General features: G+C 34.6%; 1 protein-coding gene and 1 long non-coding RNA gene across 4 annotated transcripts in view; one reads left to right on the forward strand and one right to left on the reverse strand.

Annotated features, from left to right (window-relative positions):
* LOC124979774 (uncharacterized) overlaps positions 1-26329 on the forward strand; it is a 144632-nt gene that overhangs the window by 113141 nt on the left and 5162 nt on the right. The window contains exon 5 of one of the 2 annotated variants that reach the window (XR_007107688.1): positions 7202-7562. The exons of the other annotated variant lie outside the window; for it this stretch is intronic. This is a non-coding gene — a long non-coding RNA (uncharacterized LOC124979774). Of the gene's footprint in view, positions 1-7201; positions 7563-26329 lie in introns of those variants that run through there. 2 annotated transcript variants of the gene reach the window in all.
* Positions 1-26329, reverse strand: part of Scn9a (sodium voltage-gated channel alpha subunit 9) — a 169694-nt gene that overhangs the window by 64038 nt on the left and 79327 nt on the right. Inside the window, exons 2-11 of one of the 2 annotated variants that reach the window (XM_047544470.1) lie at positions 23607-23914; positions 21535-21653; positions 20846-20935; positions 20358-20486; positions 18682-18773; positions 17475-17687; positions 5742-5805; positions 4399-4540; positions 2345-2551; positions 521-808 (exon numbers count right to left, since the gene is read on the reverse strand). In XM_047544470.1, the coding sequence (XP_047400426.1) occupies positions 521-808; positions 2345-2551; positions 4399-4540; positions 5742-5805; positions 17475-17687; positions 18682-18773; positions 20358-20486; positions 20846-20935; positions 21535-21653; positions 23607-23864 (1602 nt within the window). In that variant the 5' untranslated portion in view covers positions 23865-23914. Of the gene's footprint in view, positions 1-520; positions 809-2344; positions 2552-4398; positions 4541-5741; positions 5806-17474; positions 17688-18681; positions 18774-20357; positions 20487-20845; positions 20936-21534; positions 21654-23606; positions 23915-26329 lie in introns of those variants that run through there. The other variant, XM_047544469.1, reaches the window with a different exon arrangement.

Genomic DNA, 26329 nt, shown 5'->3' on the forward strand with positions numbered 1-26329 from the left:
AACAAGTTATTTAAGATACAGACTAAATAGAACTATAAAAGCTAACCTATGGTGTAAGTAGTTTCTTCATTTCTATGATTCTCAGGAATGTTTTGTTTAATAACATTTGATTATTGCTGGGTATGGTGGTGCACTCTTGTAATCCTAGAGTTGGGAAGCTGAGGCAGGAGGATCACAAGTTCAAGGCCACACTGGGAATCTTAGTGAGACTGTCTCAAAATAAAAAGGGCTGGGGATGTAGATCAGTGGTAGAGCACCCCCAGATTCAATCCCTAGCAGTACCCACCAAAAAAGAGAGAGAGAGAAAAAATGAAATAAAATTAGATTACTGCTAAAGAAGTTAAACAATCAAAAAATGAACAAGTTAGCTGAAAATGTCTGATTTCTTTAATAAATGTCCAGTGACAGATAGGATTTTAGCTTAAATATCCCACAGAAACCACTCGCTTCCTCTCCTGATGCCCCTCACTCCAGCACACCCCACTAGCTCTGATGACACAGTTGGGCAGTAGGGTGCTACCTGATTAGGGGTGGACAATCTCTTCTCACGTGCCCGTCTATGCCCGTCCACACCAAGGTGGACACTTTTCCTTCTGATGCTCTCCTCTGATCCTGATTTGGACAATTTCTCATCATCTCCTTTTTCCTCCCCACTGGAAAGCTTCTTTTGGTTCTTTTTCTTTCTTCTGTTTCTTCTCTCTTTAGCACTTTTTGAACTCAGTCTGGATGTTTCAGAAGAACTCTCTGAGAGTCCCATGATTCTGCTTCGCCCAATACTTGTGTATTCAGCTGCTGCCACTGCAATTGCCTGTTGAGCCCAGACATTACACATGTGTGAATCGCTTCCAAATTCTGGGGAAACAAATTACAGGGCACCTGTATCCCATCTACTTAATTGCACTGTGCATGTGATCGTGTTCCTGTACACTATGACCAGAAAGATTACAAGGCATATATACCTGCTTCTTCCACATTGTAATAAATTTCTAGGGTACTTTGGAATTTAACTATGACGTTATGAATTTGCTTACAACACAGCAAATTTAAATATATTAAGTTAAAATTTTATTATGCAATTAGGGTACATAAAACTCACATAAACCATGTAACATGATAATATGTTTGTGTATCAGGTAGTTAACTAATAAATATTATCAATAGAATCAGGCACTCTACAGTTGAATGAGACTGAGTTATCTGAAAACTGAAATGAATTATTAAAAATAATAGTATCTCAAAAAAATGGTAAGGTTGATGATCATTTTCTTTTAAGAGACTCTTAGGGGTTCCCTAGGAAGTACCTGGGATAACCCATTACCTGAATCCGTTCTTTATAAAAAATTTGTTGTTAATAAAAAGCAAACAGTTCTTATTTTTAAAAAATTGGGAAAAAGATGTAAATGAAAAGTAGAAAAGTAATCTTACTTCTCAAAAATAGTTGGTCTTAATATTTCATTCAGTCTTTTATATGTATATAATTTTAAAATTGTAATTGAAACCTATTATTTAATCCACTATTATTTTATAGCTTTTTTCCTGGTAATATAATTCTTAAAACATTTAATTTGGGGCTTAATAATGCTCTCAAGGTACAAAAATATCATAATTCCCTTAACAGTGTTTCTAATTTTTTAAAATTTAAATGTTCCTCATTTTAATATCATTAAAATGCTGTGCTGTGTATATTTGTACATAAATGTTTCTCTGCATCACATATTGTTACTTTCCTAATAATGTTAGACTCCTTGAAGAGCTTTAACAAGAACAAATCATCAAACAAGTTTCAATAGTCTTACAGTACATTTGAAATTATATTTCTCTTAGTGTACACGCCTTCTCAGGCATCTCTACTGAAGTATACCTTTGGAGAGAGCACTACAGAGGAACCCTCAAGACCCTGTGACTTTACCCTAAGTGACCACAGCTATAAGGACTTTCTTAAATTTCTATCTTTATCATAAAAATTCCTGCAACATTAACAACATTACCCCCATGGATTATTAACATTAAAAGAATTTTCCTTAAACTCTTGCATATAATTGTTATTCTGGGGAAATGCATCCTTTATATTTTGGGACTTTGCATGGAAACATTGCTGATAAAAGGCTTAGAGGCAATCCTTCAAACATGTTTCATGCATCAGGGAGTGAAATATGGGGAAAATGTCAATTCTAGCTCAGTTCAGAACTGGTGCCTACAACCACACTAGAAATAAGGATTTAGTTTTCACATAAAAGTTAATTAAGAAAAATTTATCTGGGAAGGCTGAACTTAGACCAAGGACCTCTGTTGTTACCATTTGCATTTCTTCTTTTAGGAAGAATTTTACACCAAAAAACAATACCTCAGCTTCTTCTTGCTCTTTTTTGAGGCGATCTAACATCTGTTGAAATTCTAACTCTTTTTGTTTTGCTTCTTCGATGTTTGCTTGGTTCTGTTCTTCATAGGCCATGGCAACCACAGCCAGGATCAAGTTTATTAGATAAAAGGAGCCCAGGAAAATCACCACAACAAAGAAGATCATGTAGGTTTTGCCAGCAGCACGCAGTGTCTAGGGAAAAGTAGAAACTGATGTTTTAGTAATACAAATTGATTTTTTTTTTTAGTAAATTAATTTTAACAAGAATGGTATATTATACATGTTAAATTGGGTAATTTTGCATAATAGCATGTCATAAAATATAAAAGAATAAAATATCTTCGTGGAAAACAATCAGGATTAAAATAAATATTTTTTGTACAAAGAATATAGCAATCTAAAAGATCTGTACTAAAGTATGATTCTTGATTAAGTATAATAATATAACAATCCCATATTTCCCACGTTTGAAAATAACTTAAAAAACTAGCGCCTATGCTCACTTTTAAATTTTGAGAGTAGGTACCTTTTATTGTTAAAATCATTTATTTTCTTTCTTTAACATGAATTATTAGTGATAGTGCTTAATGTTAATAAATGGCCAGTCACCTTAATGAATAAATTTATCACTGGTATTTATTTTTACTAATAGTCTTATTAATAATTTTAAAATGCACTATAACTTTTATCATGCTTTACACTTTTAAATTAATTAAAAATAAGAAAAACAGATATTAAATGAAAAATGTCTTCCAAGTTTACTCAATTCCCTTTTCTAACAGTTCACTTTTACTAATTTCTTCTCTCAAGTAAATTCCTAATAATGGAATTGTTAGGCCAACTAGTATATTGATTTTACTCTTCATAGAAATTCCCATTTGAGCTTCTCAGTGGTCACCCGTGATGTGAGAGAAAACCTACCTTCTCATACCTGTTAAAATTTGTCTCTCTTTTAATATCCCTTTAATTTTTTTTTAATTTTTGCCATTCTGAGAGGCAAAACAAAACAAAACAAAAATCATATGTCACTATTGTGTTTCTTTAATTTTGAGTAAGGGTGACCTAATTCAAAAAAAATCAGAGCCTGGTGACCTCTTTCTTCATAGTTCAAAAAAAATCAGAGCCTGGTATGGTGATACACTCCTGGAGTCTCAATGACTCAGCAGGAAGCTGTGGCAGGAGGAATATCAGAGCCCAGGACTTCAAGGACAGCCTGGTGATATAGCAAGACCCATCCACCCCCATCTCTAAAAAAAAAATCATTTGCAATACTTTTTATTTCTTATGAAGTTCATTTTTATATAATTTCTATATTGATTTATAATATTCTCAGAAATTAAATAAATATGAAACCATCCAAAAGAAGAATCTGTGGAAGCTCTGAGAAAAGAGACTTGTTATTTATAATACAGATAATCATTTCATTCCCCTTCCTTTGTGTTTGGTTGCTGATAATAAGTAACTAGAGTCCAGAACTCCAAGAAGTTCACCCTGAAGTTAGAGATGAACATGTGAATGAACAATTACAGTACCAGCAATAGCTGACATCGACTGAAGGATATACAAAAGGCTGTGGAAGTCTAGAGGACAGAGAAATTGACTTGGGAAAAAAAAATTTTTGAGAAGTAAATTGGATCTTTAATTATAAACAGGAGATCAAAAACTAAAACATGGTGGACACGTGAGCAGAGGAGATTTTATGTGTTCAAGGACACACCAAGCATGAGAGGAAAGCTCTGCGTGAAGGGAGGCGGCTTGAGAGAGCATGGCAGAATGTTTTCCTATGATCACATGAGATGATATATTGAGGAATGGAAAAGACCTCGACATCAAATATGCTTAGAAAAGATGAGAAAAATATGATTCAGGAGAAATCTACTTTAATAGTGCTGAAAGTAAGACATTTTTAAATTTTAGTAATAAACAATAGAGTTTTCTATTCTCAACTGAATTTTAAAAAACTTGTATTATAAGACTCGTAAACAATGCACATTAGATTTTTATGTCATTCAAAAATGCATGTCTCTCTGGACACCCACCTGTTGGTAAAGGTTTTCCCAGTAATCCTGGGTCATGAGCCGAAATAAGGCTAAGAAGGCCCAACTGAAAGTGTCAAAGCTTGTGTAGCCATAATCAGGGTTTCTGCCAGCCTTCACACAGTAGTACCCTTCTGGACACTGACTACACATGAAAAAGAATAAGACAGGTTAGAGTGTGTTCAGTATGCAAACCACAGTGCACTTTACAAAAGTCACAAACCCAAGGTTTCTTTTATGGGGATAAAATTGAGTGATGACTAAGAACACATGATTTAGAATCTAAAATAACGTGAGTAAAAACCCTACTCTACTATTTACTAGTGGATGACTGCCAAATTACCTAAATTCTCCAAGATAGAGTTCCCGCTTTCTGTGAAAACAGAATAGCATTGAACCCAAAAAGGATAAGACTGGTGTTAAATTTAAACAAGATGAAGTGTGCAGATTACTTAGCCTACTTCCTGCACATAGAAAGCATTTAATAAATGGTAGCTGCTATTAGCCGTCATCATCATCATTGGCAAAAACTATAAACTTTAACCAGATGTTACAGAATAGTGCTTGGATCAATAAGGATTGCTGAGAAGGCCTCTACCAAACCTGCTTCCCCTCAAATTATTCTTGGAATAAATTACCATTAAGAATAATCAAAATATAGCAATTGAGTAAGTTCACAAAGATTTGCAGCTTTAAGACTTTTTCCTAAAATTGGCAGTTTGGTTTCCAGTATGTCATTGCATACATATAGTGTTCTAAGGCTTGGGGGAAACAGCAACATCTTCTTGATTTATTTCTATGTTCCCAGTGTGCACATTGACTGATAAAGAGATATCTAGACAGGAGTAAGAGCTGCAAAATGAAGTTGATATATGGGCATAAATAAGAGGTTCTTACATTTTTTTGCCTAAGCCTATGGAATCCTTTTGTATAGAGAGGCCAAAACACTATACTTAATTACCCATGAGCTATGCTTAATTAGAGAATGAATAGAATCTTAGGTTGTTGAGAAAAATTGATTTTGTTACTCTTCTTTGCAGAGAGAAGAAAAGCCTAAAACTATTCAATTTACTTTCAATGGGGTTATCAGGGAGTAAATTTTTTATCTTTGGAAATTTTATATAACTTGTATTTTGTTTTAATTCAAGCACTGCTTTTAAGATTGATTTCAGGAGTATGCATTAACTATAGACATTTTAAAGTCAGGATTTTCTGTCGACCAGAATGGATGAAATATCACAAATGATACGAAAGCAACATAGAATCAAAGTTTCCAGTCAGTAAACTGAACATGTTTTTCCTTTTTTTGTAGCATTTAGACTAGAAACAAAACAAATATTACATACCCTGAATCTGTGCTGAAACCACAAAGGAGAGCATCTTTGGATCCCTCCAAGTAATAAAAATATTCTGTTTAGGAAGAATTTGAATAGAATGTTACAGAGTGTAAGTTTTAAGTGTGATACATTAGGTCAGTTAATGAATACAGACACAAATATACACATCCAGGCTCAAACCCAAGCAATGAGCAACCATTTACTGATTATATTCTCATATATGCATCCTCAAATATTTACTGATAACCTTTTATGTGGATATGACAAGAAAGATTGCCTAATGACACTTAACAGTCATAAATAAATAAATATACATGATATTTTCAGATAATGATAAAAGCTCTAAAGAAAATGAACTAAGACAGTATGATAAGCTATGGTCAGGGAAGAACTTTTTAAGGAGCTGACATTTGAACAGAAACCTAAATGTGACAAAGAAGCTGACAACACTGTGTTGGGAGTGGTGATGGAAGATGGGAGAGCAGTTACTGAGATCAGGGGTTCTGATGCCCTCATGGCTGTGGCATGCCCGGTTTCTGGGAATGTTTCTGTGCAAAGGCATAGGATGCCTAGCTACTATAGCAATGCCCTGCAAGAGGAGGTTCTGTGCAAGAGCCCTGTCAGTTCTTACCTTGCTCTCAGGCACACAGTTCCCGGGAAGAAAGGAATTCCTATGCTAGACAACCACAATGTTTCACCAGATCTGCTTCTCGCGTTCCTGCCCACCTTAGAGCAACTTTTAACAATGGACTTTCTTGAGCACTACACAGAGCTCCTAACATTGCACTTTGCAACTATGAATTTCTGTGGTGGAAAAGCTAGATAGACGTCCTAGTTTCTGTAACATTCCTGAATACAAAAAATGATGGCATAGTCTTTAACCTGATAATGAGACATACATAAATAAAGATTGCTGGCATAATTCTTTAGACCTGCATATCCACCAGAGAGCAGGCTCCAACTGATCCCAGCCTAATCTTCAAGATCTTTATTTTCCAATCCCCCTTTGTCCCTCACGGGACCCCAGAGTCTGCCCACTGGTCGATCGCAACACCCTGTAAAGAGGCACTTGGGTAGGGAGAAGGGCAGGAGCAAAGGTTCTGAGGTCGAGATGAAGTGTGTGGAAGAACCAGCAAGATGGCCATAGCATGATGAGTGGGGAGACCACCTGGGGGCCGGATCACGTAGCACTCTGCACATCACAAAAAGGAGTTTGGATTTTAAGTACAATTGCAAGTAACAGAGGTGGGAAGGAGCAATATGATATTTCATTAAGGAACTCAGAGAACAGCTATGGATATAGAGAGGAGGGATGGACATATAGTGGACAGGAACTGCTGATGGAGGGTGTGTGGGGTGCATGCCAGAGACAGGAGGCCCTGATGGTGGTGCAGGTAGTGAGATGAGGAGCTCTGTTTTAGCCACGCCTAGTTTGAGATGATCATTAAGCATTGAGTTCTATTTTTCAGGCAGAGAGTTTGATGAGAAGCTGGAGGGCCACTAGAGCTGTCCAGGATGCATCATCATCAAGGAGATGGTCTTCAAAGCCATGGGATTTGTGGAGTTTGTCCAGAGAGAAGGTGTAGTGGGGGAAGAAGAGGAAGGGAAAGGAGGACTGACTGGAATAGGGGATGAAGGAAGAAGAGAGAAGAAAGGAGAGCCCTTAACTGAGTTCCAAATACTGTTAAAGAGGCAAAGCAGTACTATAAATGAATAAAATTTGTTTTCCTAAATTCTCTTACTGTTCTTTCACCAATGTTTATTTAAGATCTACTCATTTCCAGGAATTGAAGATATAACAGTGAAATAAATGCACTTTACAGTTTACATTTTTCGCTTTTCGTGGTACCCTTGATGCCTATTTTGGGTGATAAAGGGTCTCCTATTCTCTTCAAAGCTTCGTCATCACTCCCAAATATTTGTTCTTTTTGATAAGGGTCAAATTTCCTATTTGACTCAAGTCAAAGAAAAAAAAATGTTTTTCTGAAGAGACTTAGAGTAATACTGAAGTCAGATATTCTTAGATTTGAGATTGCTTCTATCCTTCCTATGAAGGTGAATTATCTTTTAGCCTTCAAGCCTTAGCTGCTGCATCTGTAAAATGTAGTTAATGATACCTGCTTTACAGAGTTGCTGAATAGTATAAGTAAGATCCTGTATGTAAAGTAGTTATCAGAGAGCCATACATTCTATAACTAGGTGTTCAAAGACAGGAACTGTTATTACTAAACTGTTCATCCAGATTCGGGTAAGACTAATTGACTGATTTACTCATCATCACTGTGTATTATTTATGCAAATTAAAGAGTAAAGGCTTTTAGTCTGAGGTGGAAATTTAAGCCAGAATATGCATAAACAGCTTCTTTTTTTGGAAAAGAAAAGTCCTGTGCCTCAGAGTGGATGGGCCTGGAAGCATGAGGATAGGAGAGGCAAGAAACCTCCAAGACTTCACTGAGGAAGGAATACTTGGGATAATCCTTTAACTAATGGTTACTGTTCACCAATCATGGAGGAGTTGCAGAACAGGAATGGGCTCCAGAGCTACCTATACTAGCAGGCTACCATATTTAACTCAGTGCACGAATGATGAAAGATGAAGCAATGCAAGTGGCTCACTCAGGCCTTGTAGAACACTTCACAATAACTTCTAATCGAGTAGATGTGAAATTATTAGAATAATTGGTCTCAGGAGAATTTAGCTTTTATATCTAAAGAAACGGGGAAAATGGAATGCAAAAAGAAATCAAACTCTGTACACAATAAAAAGGATGAATCTGAAAGAAAAAGATTGAATTGTGACTCAATTTCACTACTCGTCTATACTGAGAACTGAAAACATGTCTATACAAAAACTTGTACATGAATGTTCATAGTAAAATTATTCATTGTAGCCCCCAAAAAGAAACAAATGTCTGTCACCTGGTAAATATATAAACAAAATACAGTATATGCTCAAAATGAAAGATTAAAATATTATAATAAAAAGAATTGTGGACATGTGCTACAACATGGGTGAATTTTGAAACAGGGTAGGTGAAAGAAAGGATGACAAAAGTCAAAGACCGTTTGATTTTATTTATGTTAAATGTCCATGGAGACAGAACACAGATTAGTGTTTTCCAGAGCCTACGGGAAAAAGGGAATGGGGAGTGATTATGAATGGGTGCTGGGTTTCTTTTGTGGAGAGATAAAAATATTTCACATTAGTGGTGAGGTTTGCACAATTTTAAGAATATGGTAGAATAAAGGAATTGTACATTTTAGAAAGGAGAATTTTATGGTATGTGAATTATTTTCTCAATAAGTCTATTTTAAGAAGATAATGCAGTACAATAGTAAAAGTTGTAGAAATACATATGAGGAAACAACAGAAATCACAAAACTCACTGTAACAGAAATCTAAAATTGTTCTTCACTCTAGTGCAGATTTTATGCGAATATTCTATTAATTGCAGGAGCAGTAGAGTAAAATGGAAAGACATAATTGTGTGGTTAGGTCTATCTGCCCTTGCTTAGAAAAACAGCTTGTAACACCTACATGTGCTTGGGCTTCGGGAGGTGGAGGATATGTTTTCCAATCAAAAGGGAATAATAAAACCCTGAGAAAAATAGTGCCGAGGATCAGGTTGGGGTAGAGAGCCCCCAAATGATACTCTGCATTCTGTGAGATAAAGTCCCACCAAGAAAAGATCTGTAGATGGAGACAAGAAAAACCCCAGTAGCAGTGAAGATCAGCATTGTGGTTTCTGCAAAAATGTTCTCTATTAAACCTCAAACATTCAGAAAATAGGAGCAACAGAAATTCCACTTTAACCCAATAGAACCACATTATATTAATGCATGACACTGGAAATTTAGCTACGAACTACACTTGAATCTTGCTTTCATCTATAGCAGCAAAAAGGATATTTGATAAGCATTGAAGTAGATGGTAAGTAACATCAAGGGAAATCTATAAATTGTACATTTTTAAACAAAGGTCTAGACAATGAATTCATTTATTTGATAATGAATTTTTTAAAACACTTCTGAAGAGGTTTTGCTATAGGTACAAGAAAACACTGTAGATTATATCCAGGCTTTCTATGTAGGTGTTCTTTACCATTATAATTCTTTAATTTCTTCAGTAATGCCAATTCACTTACCTCGTCACTTCACATGATCTAGTAACTGAGTCTTGAGTTCATTTCTTTCTTTGTCCAGATTAAACCCATGGTCACTCATCATTGTCATTCCCTTAATAATCTCAACTTCTATGTGTCTTTGTGTTTATCATGTTGACCTGGCAGAACCGCAACCTACACATAATCAAGCACTCATCTTTTTTATGTTTACTCCCAAATGACTGAATATTGGAGAAATTCTCACTACCAATTGAATGATTGTATTTTAAATAAATGATCTTCAATATCAAATTGGCACTCAAAATAGTCTCAATTTCCCATTCCCTAATATGATCATATAGTGCATTTCCTGAAATCCTCTGTAGATTTCTCCCCTTCCTTTTGCATTCTTAGCCAGTGATTCCATTTAATACTTCCCAGGGGAAATAAAAGCCCTTGGGTTTGGACTTAATCACTTTCAATAACTCTGTAGCCTAACCCACCATCTGTCTTTCTGCTTCAGCAGAGGTATTTCTCTTCTGCTCTGTCACTTTCTCAAGGACTTGACTTCTGCCTATCCTCCTGAATTAATCCATGTTTTAATAATCATTCATTCCTACCACTAGAGAATTTTCTGTCAAAGTCCCTATTTTTAAAAAAGGTAGCCATTGCCCCATTATTTAAATTCCCTTTACAATGAAATTTCTTGGAAAAGCTGTCTATACATACTATTCTTCCTTCTTTTTGACCTCTTTTCACTTGTCACTGTCTGACCTTGTGCTTCTACCACTCCCAAAATTTTCTCATGCAGTGCTCTGCCAATTTCCTTGTTGTTTAATATGATGCATTTATCTCTATCTTATCACTCTTAATCCTTGGTCTTGCCAGTCTGCAAATGTCTGGTGTGTAAAACAGTCGGCTCTTACTTGCTTCCTAGGGTTTCCTGGGAGTTAAGGTCACTAAGAGTTAAGAATTCTAATATATGTAACTAAAATTACTAGATATAGCAAGAAAACAACTCTATATGCAGGTATATAAGGAAGGGAAGATGTACTTTTGGTAAGGAAAAGTTATAAGATTGTGAGGATGCTTTGTTTTGGTAAGGGAGTCAGAGTATAATCTTTGTCTTGAAGTCAAGTGACTGGTTATTTCAAAACAAGAAAGAAGAAAACTATAGAGCAAATAACTGAAGGTCTGCACCAAGGTAATAGATGTGCTATGGAAAATGAACCTCGTGAAGGAAATTTTATATGTGATCCAGGTGGCTAAGATTAAGAGAATTATTTTAAGTTTTTCTAAAAATTAAGTATAAATATTAAAAGTACACTGATTCAAAACTAGTATTTGGGTCTCTTTGTTAAAACAATTAAGTTTTCTTGGAGTTTTTGTCCATTCTTTTTTTTTTTTTTTTTTTGGGTGCTGGGGATCAAACCCAGGGCCTTGTGCTTACAAGGCAAGCACTCTACCGACTGAGCTATCTCCCCAGCCCCTTTGTCCATTCTTAATAAGAAATTGTGAAAAAAAAATGTGTCTTTTAGGTAACTGATCTAGGAAATGAAGATTCTGTGTTTTACCAAGATAATTCCATGTGCACCAATCATATTGTCTTTATTAGGCTTTTGTTGATTTTAGAAAACTTGAGTCCTTTCTATTAAAAGACTTAATGTTTCTCTACAACTATGTGATGTTTTGTATTTGCTTTTGAAGTCTTTAAATTGTCATCTGATTAAATAAATGACTATTGTTCAATGATCCATAATCCTATTTCTAGCAAGTGTTTTAAACCTTTTAATATTTTTGATAAACGTCTCAGAGTCAAATGCTAGATTAAATATTTCTATTGATTTCAACTTTATTTTGGAATTTTTTCGATGGATCCTTGGAACATTTCAAAAGGAACTTTCTCCTTATGAAAAGAAATACATTAAATGAGTTGTGCTATATATATTAAATTATATGTAAAGTACTTTCAAATAGTAAGTAATGCTCAACATTCTTTCAGTTATATTTGTATGGATTTATTATTATAATTTACCAGAAATTGAATGAAATTCTTCATAAGCTGAGCATTTCTCAGACCATTGATTGGACTAGACTAAGAATTCCCAGGTTCCAATGAAGAAATTGATTTGTTTCATAAAACTTACAATCCAATATCAGACAAAAATTTATTGAGTACCAAAGTCATACTTTCGCAAATTTTCATGCTAAGTCAGTCAGTACTAAATTATTAAGGTATACAATTTTTTCTGAGTCAAATTACATATAGCAACTTATTTAAAAAACAGTGCTGTGCACCTGATTTAGAGCACTAAAAGTGGTATTTAAATAATGTAAACCCAGAGTTAAAGGTGGTCTCATGCAGAGCCTGAATGGCTGCTTGGTCTTTGCTTAGTCCCTAAGTTTCCATTCTTAAGAGTTTTTCACTCCATGACTCATCATGGAATAGTTAAGATGATAATAACATTGTCAAAATGGCCATTCTACCAAAGGTGCTATACAGATTTGATGCAATTCCAATTAAAATCCCAATGACATTCCTCATAGAAATAGAGAATGCAATCATGAACTTCATCTTGAATAACAAGAGACCTCCAATAGCCAAAACAATCGTGAATAGAAAAAGTGAAACAGGAGGTATCACAATGCCAGACATTAAACTATACTACAGAGCAATAGTAACAAAAATAGCATGGTGTTGGTACCAAAATAGACATGCACACCAATGGTACAGAATAGAAGACACAGAGACAAAACCACATAAATACAGTCACCTCATACTAGACAAAGGAGCCAAAAACATACAATGGAGAAAAGAGCCTGTTCAACAAATGGTGCTGGCAAGACTGGAAATCCATATGCAGTAAAATGAAATTAAACCTCTATCTCTCACCCTGTACAAAACTCAACTCAAAATGGATCAAAACATAAGAATTAAACCAGAGACCCTGCACCTAATAGAAGACAAAGTAGGCCTGAATCGTCATCATGTTGGCTTAGGATCAGACTTCCTCAACAAGACTCCCAAAGCACAAGACATCAAAGCAAGAATCAATAAATGGGATGGACTCAAACTAAAAAGCTTTTTCTCAGCAAAGGATACAATCAAGAATGTGAAGAGAGAGCCTACAAAGTGGGAGAAAATCTTTTCCACATGCACTTCAGATAGAACACTTATCTCCAAAATTTATAAAGAACTTACAAAACTTAACACCAAAAATACAAAGAACCCAGTCAATAAATGGGCCAAGGAACTGGACAGACACTTTACAGAAGACTCACAGGCAATTAATAAATATATGAAAAAAGTGTTCAACATCTCTAGTAATTAGAGAAATGTAAATTAAAACAACTCTGAGATTTCATCTTACTCCAATTAGAATGGCTATTATCAAGAACACAAACAATAATAGATGTTGGCCTGGATGTGGGAAAAAAGGGACACTTTTACATTGTAGGTGGAGTTGCAAATTGGTGAAAGCAACTCTGGAAAGCAGTATGGAGAATCCTCAGAAAACTTGGAATGGACCCACCTTTTGACCCAGTTATTCCACTCCTCGGTTTATACCCAAAGGACCTAAAATCAGCAAACTATAGTAATATAGCCACATCAATGTTTATAGCAGCTCAGTTCACAATAGCTAGATTATGGAACCAACCTAGATGCCCTTCAACAGATGAATGGATAAAGAAACTTTGGTATATATACACAATTGAATACTATTCAGCCATCAAGAAGAATAATACTATGGCATTTGCAAATAAATGGATGGAATTGGAGAATATCATGCTAAGTGAAATAAGCCAAGCCCAAAAAACCAAAGGTCAAATGTTTACCCTATAAGTGGAGGATAATATATAATGGGGGCAGGGGATGGGGAATGAGGGAAGAATGGGGGAACTTTAGAATATGTAGAAGGAAATGAAGGAGGGGTAAGAAAAATGGTGGAATGAGAAAGACATCACTACCCTATGTACATGTATGATTACATGAATGGTATGAATCGACACTGTGTACAAGCATAGAAAGAAATGATGTACCCCATTTGTGTACAATGAATCAAAATGCAAACTGTAAAAAATTAAAAGTTAAATAAAAAATAATAATAATTAAAAAAAAGAAAAACATATGAAAGGATTGCTGAGGTGACCGTTCTAAAATTGCTAAAATGGGTTTAAGCCAATGTTTGGTTTATCATACCCATGAACTTGTTAAGAACAAAACCCTTGGGTGATACATTTCTGGCACCTACTGCATTACTTGAAAACTTATGAATGGTTTGCTTCCAACTATCAGCATTAATGTATATTTTATTGGCATACAAATGTTTAGTCACACAGGAAGGCCAATGCTGTAGTAATATCTAAGTTATTAGAAGATGTATTTCCTCTATGAGACATTCCTAGAGAAATCTCCAGTGATAGAGAAAACTTATTAACTCAAAAGGTTACAAAACAGTTAGTCAAGGTATAATAAACACAATGGCATTAGGCAAAGCTGAGAGAACTGAATGGATTGTCTTAGCTAAAGGTGTCCTCACTGGTCTAGATAGCAGTGAGATCTACCTCTAGTGGATTAAACTTTAAAAAGTAGTCACTCACTTGAAGGTATCTTCCCCTAACAGTATCACACGTATTTCCTGCTCTTATATAACCTGACTCGATATTACAAGGCTGTAATGTGTTATGCTAAAGTATATTATGACAATGGGGGAAAAAAGCCCTTCATGACACCAACTGATGACACCAAGCTAGAACCTAGAGATGGGATATTTTGAAAACAACAAAGTAAGAAGACTGCCCTTGAGTCCTTTTGGAAGGGACCATGCTAAGTTTTCCTCACCACCCCCACTGCAGCAAAACTTCATGACTTCAATCTTGGATTCACATCTCTCAGCTCAAGAGGGCCCTACTATACGTCCATCGGAAACCTGAAGATAAAACAGACCTGTGAGATTTCTTCTTAGAAGCAGATAACAACCTAGATATGGAAAGTTTTCCCAAGATGAATCCAGACTTTTCTGTCATTATAAAACTTTTTCCCATTTCTTCTTTTCCCTGTGCTTACTTTCTGTGTGTGCTTGGCCAGATACTGTCATAATTAAGACTTCATAATCAACGGGTTTTAGGGTGAATCTACCTAAATGTTGGATATGCCATTTTAAACCTCCTTATATGAGCTTAAAAGATTCTGTAGTTCACCCTGTAACAAATTTCACTGATAGTCCAAGTGTGACTATTTGTTCAAATTGTACTTCTAGTCCTTTTTAATGAATTTTCAGATTCATGTATTCAGATTCTTTGTTTACATATGAGAGTAGGTGAAACCTACAGTGAAGAATATACAGTTAAATTATGACAGAAATTAAATAAGTAAACCATCAGAAAGCTTGTAAACAAATTTATAACCCTAATTGATGGTAGCCTCCAATGATGCAACAATTAAATAATGGAGTCTTTGGTAAATATCACTAGGGCTTGCCTACTGCTAACTCCTAATGCTCAATGCATCCCACAGAGAACAGTCTGTTGTGCCCTTCAGGACATTTTTATCTGTGGAGGATTTAATGCTATAATGATCATTTAACCATATGCATAGGCAACTTCCTATCTCAATAAGTCACAAATAAGGGGCTAATGTGGATTATTATGGATTCTAATGGTAGCACTGTCAAGTCATAATCAATTGGAAAATAAACACAGTTCTGCACTCATAATTTGCACTATCGATTAAACAGGAATTTTCCAGCAGGCATAAATCCCTCAAAATGAGCATCTTTGGGTAGAACCTTCCTTTCCTGGTTTGGCATAAATGTAAATAAGATTATGATTACAAATCAGTCTTAGACATTAACTATTATAACTGATTCTTGCAAAGACTATAGTTGCCCAATAAACTTTAAATTTTCTTACCAAACATTTTAAATAATAGGATTGTTTTGAACTAATGTTGACTGAACAAGTAGCTAAAATATCCTACTGCATTTTGATAAATATGTATGGTATGACAGAAACTTGGTTGCAAGATATCAACAGGCTACTTGATTAAAGCAAGTAAATTCCTCTTCTAGCTGATTTTTTGCATATTTGACTTTGATCAGTTTAGTTTACAGGGGCTCCTGTAATGGAGTATTCTTCAATATCTTGATATTCTCTTCAGGGCCATGTAAAGTCTCCCTGATGCTCTGAATCCTCTCAAAAGTTTTAAATGCTTCTATGCAGTAATCAATTATACATCAAATGGCCTCACTACAGTTAAAATATGAAAACAAATAGAACATAAAGAAACATTCAGCAGAAAAAATATGAGAAATATGAATTTCAAATAAGTTGGTTATTGTGGTGACAGAGAGTATTAACACCCAAGGTTTTAATCAAACTCTCAAAATTGGGAGGCTGGCAAGGAGGAGGAAATTATCAAATTAAATTTGGCCTAAAGCTGCCTCTATACCTAGGAAACTGCAACCTAGCTTAATATGTAAACAAATTGTAAACTAACATAAGGGAACATTCTTATAACAAGTGACTGCGTTTTAGCCAATCATAGGCTGCCAACTTACTGGGCCTGCCAAGCTATACTCAATCAAGCTGTTTCTATACATCACTTCCTTTATCTGTCTATAAAACAGTGCCTGCCTACATTACTGTGTACAGTTCTCCAAATCTCTTCTGTTTCTGAATTCTGTTTGATTCACCAAACGTTTTGCTCAAATAAACTCTGCTAAATTTATCTAAGTTTTTCTCTTAACAAAGGTTTAAAAAACATTCAAATTATAAACTCAGGATGGGGTCAAGACTCAGAATAAAAGAAACGATAATGATACTAGTGAAAAAGTTAAATAAATGCTACAATTTGATTCACGAAATTGAATGTAAATATCAACTATTTATCCATCAGATACAACATAGAAATTAAAAAATAAAATTCTCTGGAAATTAAAAGTAGAATTCATCATATTTATAAAAATCAGAAACTAGAAAAGTAAGTACTATGGTTATTAAACTTTGATGTGATACCATCAACCTATATTATAAGCCATCAAACTCAAAAGCCATGAAACTCATCATTGGTTATAAGGGTGACCTTAGTAAAGCAGAGTAAACAGCTTTGCTTTATACAAACCCATAGAAATATTACCAGGAAACAGATATTTTAATATTTGATAATTAATATTAGCACTACTGTTATTAGCTATAAGATGTTAATTATAAGTATAATTGAAGTGTAAAAATATAATTATATTTATCAAATAATATATCGCATCATATAATAAACATTAGTATATGTTATAATAAAACTATAATATAAAATACACCATATAGAGTTAGATAAAATGGCTAATATTATTAATTCATAGCTATATTTATTTCTATGTAACAACTTGATTCTTTTTTATTTTAAAGAAATTGAGAATTGTGGAATTATTCCCTGTTCCTATTGCCAGAACTACTAGAAAGCTAAGAATCAGGCAGATTTATGAGAATCATATATACCAGGATAAAAATTCACATTGTAACAACTTTCTATATATTTGAATGGTTTTTAAATAATTAAAGTTAAAGCAACATTTCATTGATAAAAGAGAGCAATGCTTTGAGCATTATTTCAACCTATTAACAACTACAAGGACATTCTTACTTTTCAAGTCTTCTTCATTCTCATATGTTTTCATTATGCTTTCTAATGTTTCATTGTTTTCAAGTTGGGTCCGGAAACATTTATTCCTCAGATTGCCCATGAAGAGCTGTAGGCCTATCAGAGCAAACACACTAAGGCAGAACACAGTCAGGATCATGACATCTGACAGCTTCTTCACAGACTGGATCAGGGCCCCCACGATGGTCTTCAGGCCTGTAAATGGAGAAAAACGAATGTGTTCATAATGACAAAACCTCTAAATAAAAAACAAAACCACAAGAGAAGCTTTCCTACAAATGCATGCATTTTATCAAGTCCATGACTTTATCTAACTCGAAGAAAGTCTACTGGCTCACAAGGGTGGATTTGCCATTTTATGTACACCTTGCTTATACATAGAAAAGCAAATGATTACTCATAGTAAAATATTCCCAAGGAATATTCAAGACATCTAATGAACAGTTCGGTTGCTCAAATCATATTCATACTCACTTGTAGAAATAATTTTTGTAATTTATAATTCAATAACCACTGGTCAAACAAACCATCTCTTTATAACGATACCAAAACAAATAAGAGACTGCATTGCAACACATAATGACCACTTATAATGAACTCATTTTCAATTAAGAAATGGTTTGTTGAGAGAGATATAAAACAACTGTGTCATGCAATTCCCCCATGCTGATGTTTCTTACTTGTTTTTCAAAATAATTGAAAAGCATTTAAAATTAATTGAAATTTTCCTTCCTGGAAAAGCAAATGGAAAATGAGCCCTTAGACAGGAGGGAAAATTTCAAGTGGAGATGTGAGCCAAGGTGGTCATCCTCATTCTCCATCACCCATGCAACTGATTAAACTCAAAGGCTGACTTTTAATAGTGATTGTGGAATAAATGAAAGATATCACATTTAATTAAAAATCACATAAGAGAAATTTACTGTATCTTTCCTCCAAAAGATCAAAGTCAGCTCTTGTGTTTAATCCCACTCTCACCTGGAATGACTGAAATAGTTTTCAATGCTCGGAGAACTCTGAATGTTCTCAACGCTGAGACATTGCCCAGGTCCACAAACTCTGTCACATATCTGCAATAGGGGAGTTTATACACAAACACGGTGACAACACACACACAAACAAACAAAGAACAACTCCCAAACAGTTGGAGTTATGAGTAGCCTAATGTTTCACACCAATTACTTCTTACCTGGGATTACAGAAATAGTTTTCAAAGCTCTCAATACTCTGAAAGTTCGAAGAGCTGAAACATTGCCTAGGTTTACAAATTCTGTTAAATACCTGTAGAATTAAATCAGAGTTATTCAGAATTTAGATAGAGTCTATGATACTTACCTGAACCTTTAGTCAAGGTAGTTTCTCTGTTTGGAACTCTTTATTAAATACATAGTCCTGCAAGTCTTTTTTGCTCTGTTTTGTATTTTAAGGTAACTAATTGGTTTTGATTTGACTCCTTTGATGCAAACAAAATGCAACTATTTTATTATTAATGTGGTTTCACATGCTTAACTGCTTGAACAAATGCTTTGATTATTAGCCCAGCAACATTACAGTAATGCAAATTTTTAAATTTCTATAAAACATTGAAAACAGGGTGTTAAGTGAAAGAGGCCAGACACTTGCATACTGCATGAGTCCATTCATATGAAACATCCAGAAAAGGCAAATTCACAAAGGAAAAACAGGTGTGAGTGGTTTCCCAGAGTCTGGGAGAAAAAGGAATAGAAGTGCCTGCTGATGGTTCCAGGGCTTCTTGTTGGGTCATTAAAAATATCTCCAAATTAAAAGAGGTGATGGTTACACATCTGTGAACATACTAAAAACACTGCATGGCATTCTTTAAGAGGGTGAATTTATGGTTGCAAATTGCATCAACAGAAAATGGAGACACAAGAAGAGCAATCTGCTTTGGCGTAAAGTTTTCTTATCAGCAGGAAGCAGATGGAACCACAGCATCATATGTAGCCCCCAAAGAGGAAGTCTGATGCATAAGGAGGCAGTGCCTGGTGAGGGAATCAGAGGTCAGACATCTTAGACACTTCTGAATTGTCTAAAGGACTCAAAGAACGAAGATTACCTTTATAACTCAAAAAAGAATAGAAAGAAAATACTGTACTTAAGTTCGAGTTTAAAAATAAATAAATGTTTCTGAGAAACACATTTGGGGAGAGTTACAATACAAATAAATTAAAACTATATCTTAATGTAATATTTTCCCTTAAATATAAACTGTAGATATGTATGTAATACATATAAAATGCAATAATATTAGGTCTAGTAAATAGTGACAAATCCTGTAAAAAACTTACTTTTTATTTTAATATATGTACTAATCCATCTTAAATTTTTAGTTATAGATGGACATAATGCCTTTATTTTTATTTATTTTTATGTGGTGCTAAGGATTGAACCCAGTGCCTCACATGTGCTAGGCAAGCACTCTACCACCGAGCTACACCCCCAGCCCCTGTATTAATCCTTGGATAATACAAGTTAATAAAAAGAGCACCATACTTATAATGACTTGAGGATAGTTTTGTGCTTCTTACAGATTTTTTAGATTCTTAAATAAAATCTTCAAAAAACTTCACACTTAATTGGCATTACATAAGTGATCCACTCAAGTGTTAAGCATGAAGAAAGGTGATCAATCTTGATGTCATATATTTTTGAGCGGGAAAGACTCTATCTATAAAAATGTAATATTTGCCTTTCAATAAGTAACTTTCATACAGCTTCTTGTTCTGTTAAATGCAACCCTTACATGCAGGAAAAAAATCAGACCACACAGGTTGTTCTTACTGTAATACTGTGCTATCTGAGATTTTCATGAGTTTGCCATTCCAAAAAATTGAGAGTACTTACGCAAAAATAATGACAATAAAATCCAGCCAGTTCCATGGGTCTCGAAGGAAAGTGAATTCTCCTACACAGAAGCCTCTTGCAAGGATTTTTACAAGTGATTCAAAAGTATATATTCCAGTAAAAGTGTACCTAAACACAGGAACCCATTGGTATATTAGATGTGAAAAGAATATAGTCTCATGTAAATCTTTATAACTTACTTCCTCTGATTAACCAAAGCAAGAAATCTATTGACAGATGCTATTGGTTTATCAACCTACCAACTATTAAACTACAGTAAAGATCTTTTCAGAAAATCTTAAAATGTACCTATCAGAAACATTCCCAGACAGAAGAGATACTTAAAATAACTAAGAACATAGGTATTAGATCTGCCTGGAAAATTCCTAGGTTACTTTTATCAAAAAATACACCCAAGAATAAGAGACAGATAACATATTTAAGAACAGGACAAGGGTTGTGATGAGTTTGTTTTTATATTGACTTACTCTACATTTTTGGTCCAATCTGGAGGACTACTCATGGTCATAAATATGCAGTTTGTCAGAATTGTGCACATGATAAGCATGCTGAATAAGGTAGCTTAGAATCAAGGAACATAAGAGACCAAATAGGAACTTTGAATATTTGGTGATGACACTTGTTGAAATGTTAACAACTTTTCCTTAGAAAATAATGTAAATGAGCTTATAGATTTTATTTTGGTTATTTGAACCGTAAAAACAAAAACAAGAACACTTGAACTCAGGCAAGGCGCGTCCAGTGTCACGACAGCTACCCATATCATCGTGACCAATGAACTCCAATTCCTTTCAATAGGTTAATTGAGATATTTATAATCATGCACTCCTTAAAGCTTCCAAAATACTAGGTCTTCTCTTTTTCATATTTCTTCAAGAGCAACAATAATTTGTAGCTATTGAAATAAGTTAAAATACAACTTTTTCCAGGCACAGTGGTGCATGCCTATAACCTGAGACTGAGCAGGAGGTGCAAGTTCAAATGCTCATAATGCCATTCTCCCAATCTTCTCTGAGATCTACACTGATTTATACTGAAATCAATAAACTAAAACCAGGGTCACTCAAGATGTGAAAGGGCTAAAACTATATTTTAATGCAATAGTAAAAAGTTCATTCTCCAGTATCACTTCGAGTATATATTTTGGAAAGGATATGAGTGTACTAAAATCTTAATAGATATTCTTCTCAGACGACTGAAAGGAGACAGTATGTACAAAGCAGGTGTGGCATTGAAACGGAAGATTGCTTTCCCTTTGTTCAGTACTATAAAAGTCTGCAGGAGGAAAAAGAAAACAGTATAAAGTTGAGAATGTAAAATTTCAGTACAGTACATGACAACAGCAGTTCTTCTCAACCAGGTAGTGTCATCTTAAAAAACAAAAACAAGAACACTTGAACTCAGGCAAGGCGCGTCCAGTGTCACGACAGCTACCCATATCACTGTGACCAATGAACTCCAATCCCTTTCAATAGGTTAATTGAGATATTTATAATCATGCACTCCTTAAAGCTTCCAAAATACTAGGTCTTCTCTTTTTCATATTTCTTCAAGAGCAACAATAATTTGTAGCTATTGAAATAAGTTAAAATACAACTTTTGCCAGGCACAGTGGTGCATGCCTATAACCTGAGACTGAGCAGGAGGTGCAAGTTCAAAGCCTCAGCAACTTAGTGAGACCCTAAGCAATTTTGCAAGACCCTGTCTCAAAAAAAAAAAAAAAAAAAAAATTAAATTAAAAAGGGCTGGGGATGTGGCTCAGTGGTTAAGTGCTCCTGGGTTAAATCCCAGTAAAATAAATAAATAAATAAATAAATAAATAAATAAATAAATAAATACAACTTATTTCTCTTCCATTACACTGCATTATAATCACACTGCATTATAATCTAATGAGGTAGAAACTAGTATCTCTAATTTTAATGATCACATCTTGAGAATTTTAATACTTGCTGACATTTTTCATGGTTAATAGCAAATGAATTTTTCCAAAAGGTATTTTTATAAATTTAAGACATGTAGAGTTGGAAAAATCTTTCCAATCACTCAGTTCAATTTCCCTATATTAATTGTAATAACAGTAATAGCTAAAATAAAAACATAGCAAGTTAAAGAACTTTCTTGCAACTATCTATGGTAATTTTTAAAAATGATAAGAGAAAAATAAGCATTCTTAAAATATTATATCTATTGTGTAATGAGGGACATTATCCATCACTTTCGTACGTAAGAAATGAGAAAATAATAGCAACAGCAAAACATTAAAAGACAACCCAAGGTATTGGCTTGGAAATCAGAAAGACCAGGTTTAAATGGCTGTCATGGCAATACTGTTACTGGTATCATCTAGAAAGCACTGCCTTAGCCTTCTTTGCACTGCTTAATCAGAGTTTATCTTAAAGTTTATCTTAAAGTGGGCTTCTGGCCATAAGCATTTACCAAACTGGGGAGATAAATTCTTGAATCTGCACTTTTACTTGTAAATGGCAGTGCATGCTCAAGACGACAACCAGAAACAATTATTTTCAGATGCTCTTATTTTCCTGTTCCCTTTCACTACATAAGGTATGTCTAAATGTAACATAAAATTCACTTGCACATTGAAAATCACTTTTAAAATTAATAACTAGTCCTTGAGTACAACTATATTTTCTTAAACATCAGTACCCTGTGCTTTGAAAAACCCATTCATCCATTCCAAGTAGAATAATTGTGTTACAAGTGGCAATGATAACAGTCTCAGCTAGCATGGAAGTCATAACATTCGTATGTAACCTTGGCAAGTTCAAGTTACCCTGTTCTTGAAATCTGAAAAATAAAAACTAAAAAAAATGAGGTTCATATTTTAAATTTAAAATCAGAAATACTCATTTGTATTAAACATCTTAAAGAAATTTTTGATGTGTTTATACACATTGGAATTAATTATGAGCAGGACAAATTATGACTGAAATTTGGGGGATCAGTGTGTCATATCCAGACAGGCATAAAATTATACTACCGACCACTTTAAAAAGACTAAAGAAACCAAATTAATATAGCAACAACAAAATCTGGATTAATGAAAAATTAGAAGTACATATTCTGAATTTACTACATATGTATTTAACTTAATATTTTGATGATGATGTGTTTACTAAATTCAAATTAATCTCAATGTAAATTTTTGTTTGCTTGTGTACAAAATGAAGCCAACAGAAACCTGCCACTGATGTCACAAGAACTCACCTTTTTGTCTGCATAATATGGGTCCAGGTCCTCCAGGGGCTCCGACACCATGCCAGGAGGAATGTCTCCGTAGATGAAGGGCAGCTGCTTGCCAGCTTCCAAGTCACTGCTGGGTTTGGGGCCATCCTCCTCCTCATCTTTCTTTTCTTCTTTGGGTTCCTTTGCTTTTTCTTCAGCAATGCGTTGCTCAATGAGGGCAAGGGATTGTTTTGTGAAGTAGACAAAGCTCTGAGGTCCTGGGGGTGGCAATGTTGCCATCTTTTCATCCTGTATATTTTATTTCCCCTTCAGCTCTTTACATAAGAGGCCTGGGTAGAAAGGAAGAAAGGAAGACTTTGATGTTTTGCTGCCTGGGTAGGCACATTAAAAAATAACAATAGGCTAAGGATGCAGCTTAATGGTACAGCACTTGCCTAGCATGCAGGACACCCTGGGTTGGATCCCCAGCACCACAGAAGTGAACGACAAAAACATAGATAACATAGGCTTTTTTTTTTTTTTTTTTTTTGGAGGTGCTGGGGAATAAAATAGCTTCTCAATAGGCTGGGCACACTGGTGCATGTCTGTAATCCCAGAGACTGGGGAAGGAAGATTCCAAGTTCAAATCAGCCTCAGCAATTTATTGAGGCCCTAAGCAATTTAGCAAGACCTGCCTCAAAATAAAACATAAAAAGGGTTGGGGATGTGGCTCAGTGGTTAGGCAACCCTGGGTTCAATCCCTGATACAAAACAAATGAACAAACAAACAAAAACACAAACCACAATAGGTAAGATTTCTATTTCTATTTCTCCTATTTCCATGTAAAAAAAAATAAACTTCAATTAGAACAAAATGGATGACTTTTTCCTGAAGTTACCTGGGCACAGAACAAGTATAACCCATTACCGTTATAGAAAATATGGAAAAATATGAAAATTGCCAGCACTGGAAAGAGACAAGTGGCACTTGGAGAGGTAGAAGAGCAAGTTTATCCAGCAGGTTCTGTGGTGTCTTCTCCAAATGTTGAGCACAGCCCTTTGTTCTCAGTATCTTTCATACAGTAAGGACTTCTAGGTTTCAAGACTTTCTCATGCAAGTAGCCTTGATCCCGCCCTCTTTCTGCAGGTAGCTCTGGTTCCTGTCATAGATGCTGAGCAAGCATGACTACAGAAGCAGAAATTAGCAGGTTGCAGCTACTAACAGAGGTAAAAAGAAACATCTTAGGAAAGAGTTGCCACTTCATTACCAAAAATCTGTGTATCTTAAAAAGAGATGGTAAACCTCTTTAAAAAATTTAAACATGATATTTTTAAAATTTATAAAAAAAATTCTGCTTTTCTGAGAACTGCTTTTATGGTTTATAACATGATTGGCATACCATGGCACATATCATATTTCCAACTTCATTTGCTAACCCACCTTCATTTACATTAAATATTTTTACCAAATATTTAATCTGAGTGTGTTACTATTCAGATATTTTTAAACTATGAGAACAGGGGAAAATACAGTTTTTGTCTTTAAAGAATTTCCATTATAAAAAGGGACACCAATCTCACCAATTCATACAGAAAAGACAAAAACTCCAATTTCAGTGTGGTAAAGAACACAATTAGCACAGATCCATTTTTTCCTCTGGTGTAGAGAGACACAGAAATAGGCATGTGTCAGAAGGAAAAACACCATAGGAAAATGGAGGTGGTGAGTCCCTTTGGTTTTAGCACAGGATTCCATGCATTTCTGATAGAAATTCCTGAAGTCATTTCATTTTCCCTATTCACTTACAAAAATAGAGAACTAAAAGCCTTTGACAGTAAGTAGACATAACAAAATTTCCCAGGAGAGAATATATCAAAAGTAATATAATGTAAAGTTTGGCCATATACATCTCTTCTTAAGAACTCAGAATTTTTATGGAACTTTATAACTATGAACAAAAAAAAAAAAAAAAAGAATGAGGCCATCTATTCTGATGTCCACAAACAGCTAATAATATTTAGTATTGGAAAATAAGAGCAGAATATGGTTGATCTGTGAACAGAATTTGGATAGTTAAGTGATTCCATGGTTACTGATTTGTCCCTGGTGTTGAATTGTTTTGCTAACTTTATTTGCCCCATTATTTCTATGTTTTAACACTATAAGAATAGATGTATGCACTGTTGGAAACTAGAATTAAGATAATATTTAAGAAGAATGTAATGAGAGCTAAGGGATGCAGAGGTGGTAGAGCACTTTCCAGTGTGTACAAGGCCCTGAGTTTGATCCTTAATACCAGAAAATCAATCAGTCCCTCATATAAAAAGAATGCAGTAAAAAATAAGGGATGCTGGGTGTGTACATTTAAAATAGGATGGTGTTAATGGGTTTAAAATTAGGTAATGAGGATGGTTGCCTAACTTCGTGAATACAACAAAAACTTGTATATTTAAACACAGTGATTTTTGTGTTATACAAATTACACCTCAATAAAACTGTTACAAAAACAGACTTAAAAATTAATTCATGAAAATCGTCCTAAAATGAAGGAAGGGCTTAATAAAATGGAAACAAACCAATACCAACCACCTGTGGAGTCTCCATGGGCTCAGTATAAACATGGGAATGCTTTGGGTCTAAGACTAATCAGGGGTTTAATGTTTCTACCCCTTAAAGGTCAATCTTGGTACAGTTTATAAAACTGTGATCACAAGTCAGGTGGCTTGATTCCAGAGGTCAGTGACCTGTATGAATTTATACTAGA

Source organism: Sciurus carolinensis, chromosome 3 (genome assembly GCF_902686445.1).
Source record: "Sciurus carolinensis chromosome 3, mSciCar1.2, whole genome shotgun sequence".
Lineage (NCBI taxonomy): Eukaryota > Metazoa > Chordata > Mammalia > Rodentia > Sciuridae > Sciurus > Sciurus carolinensis.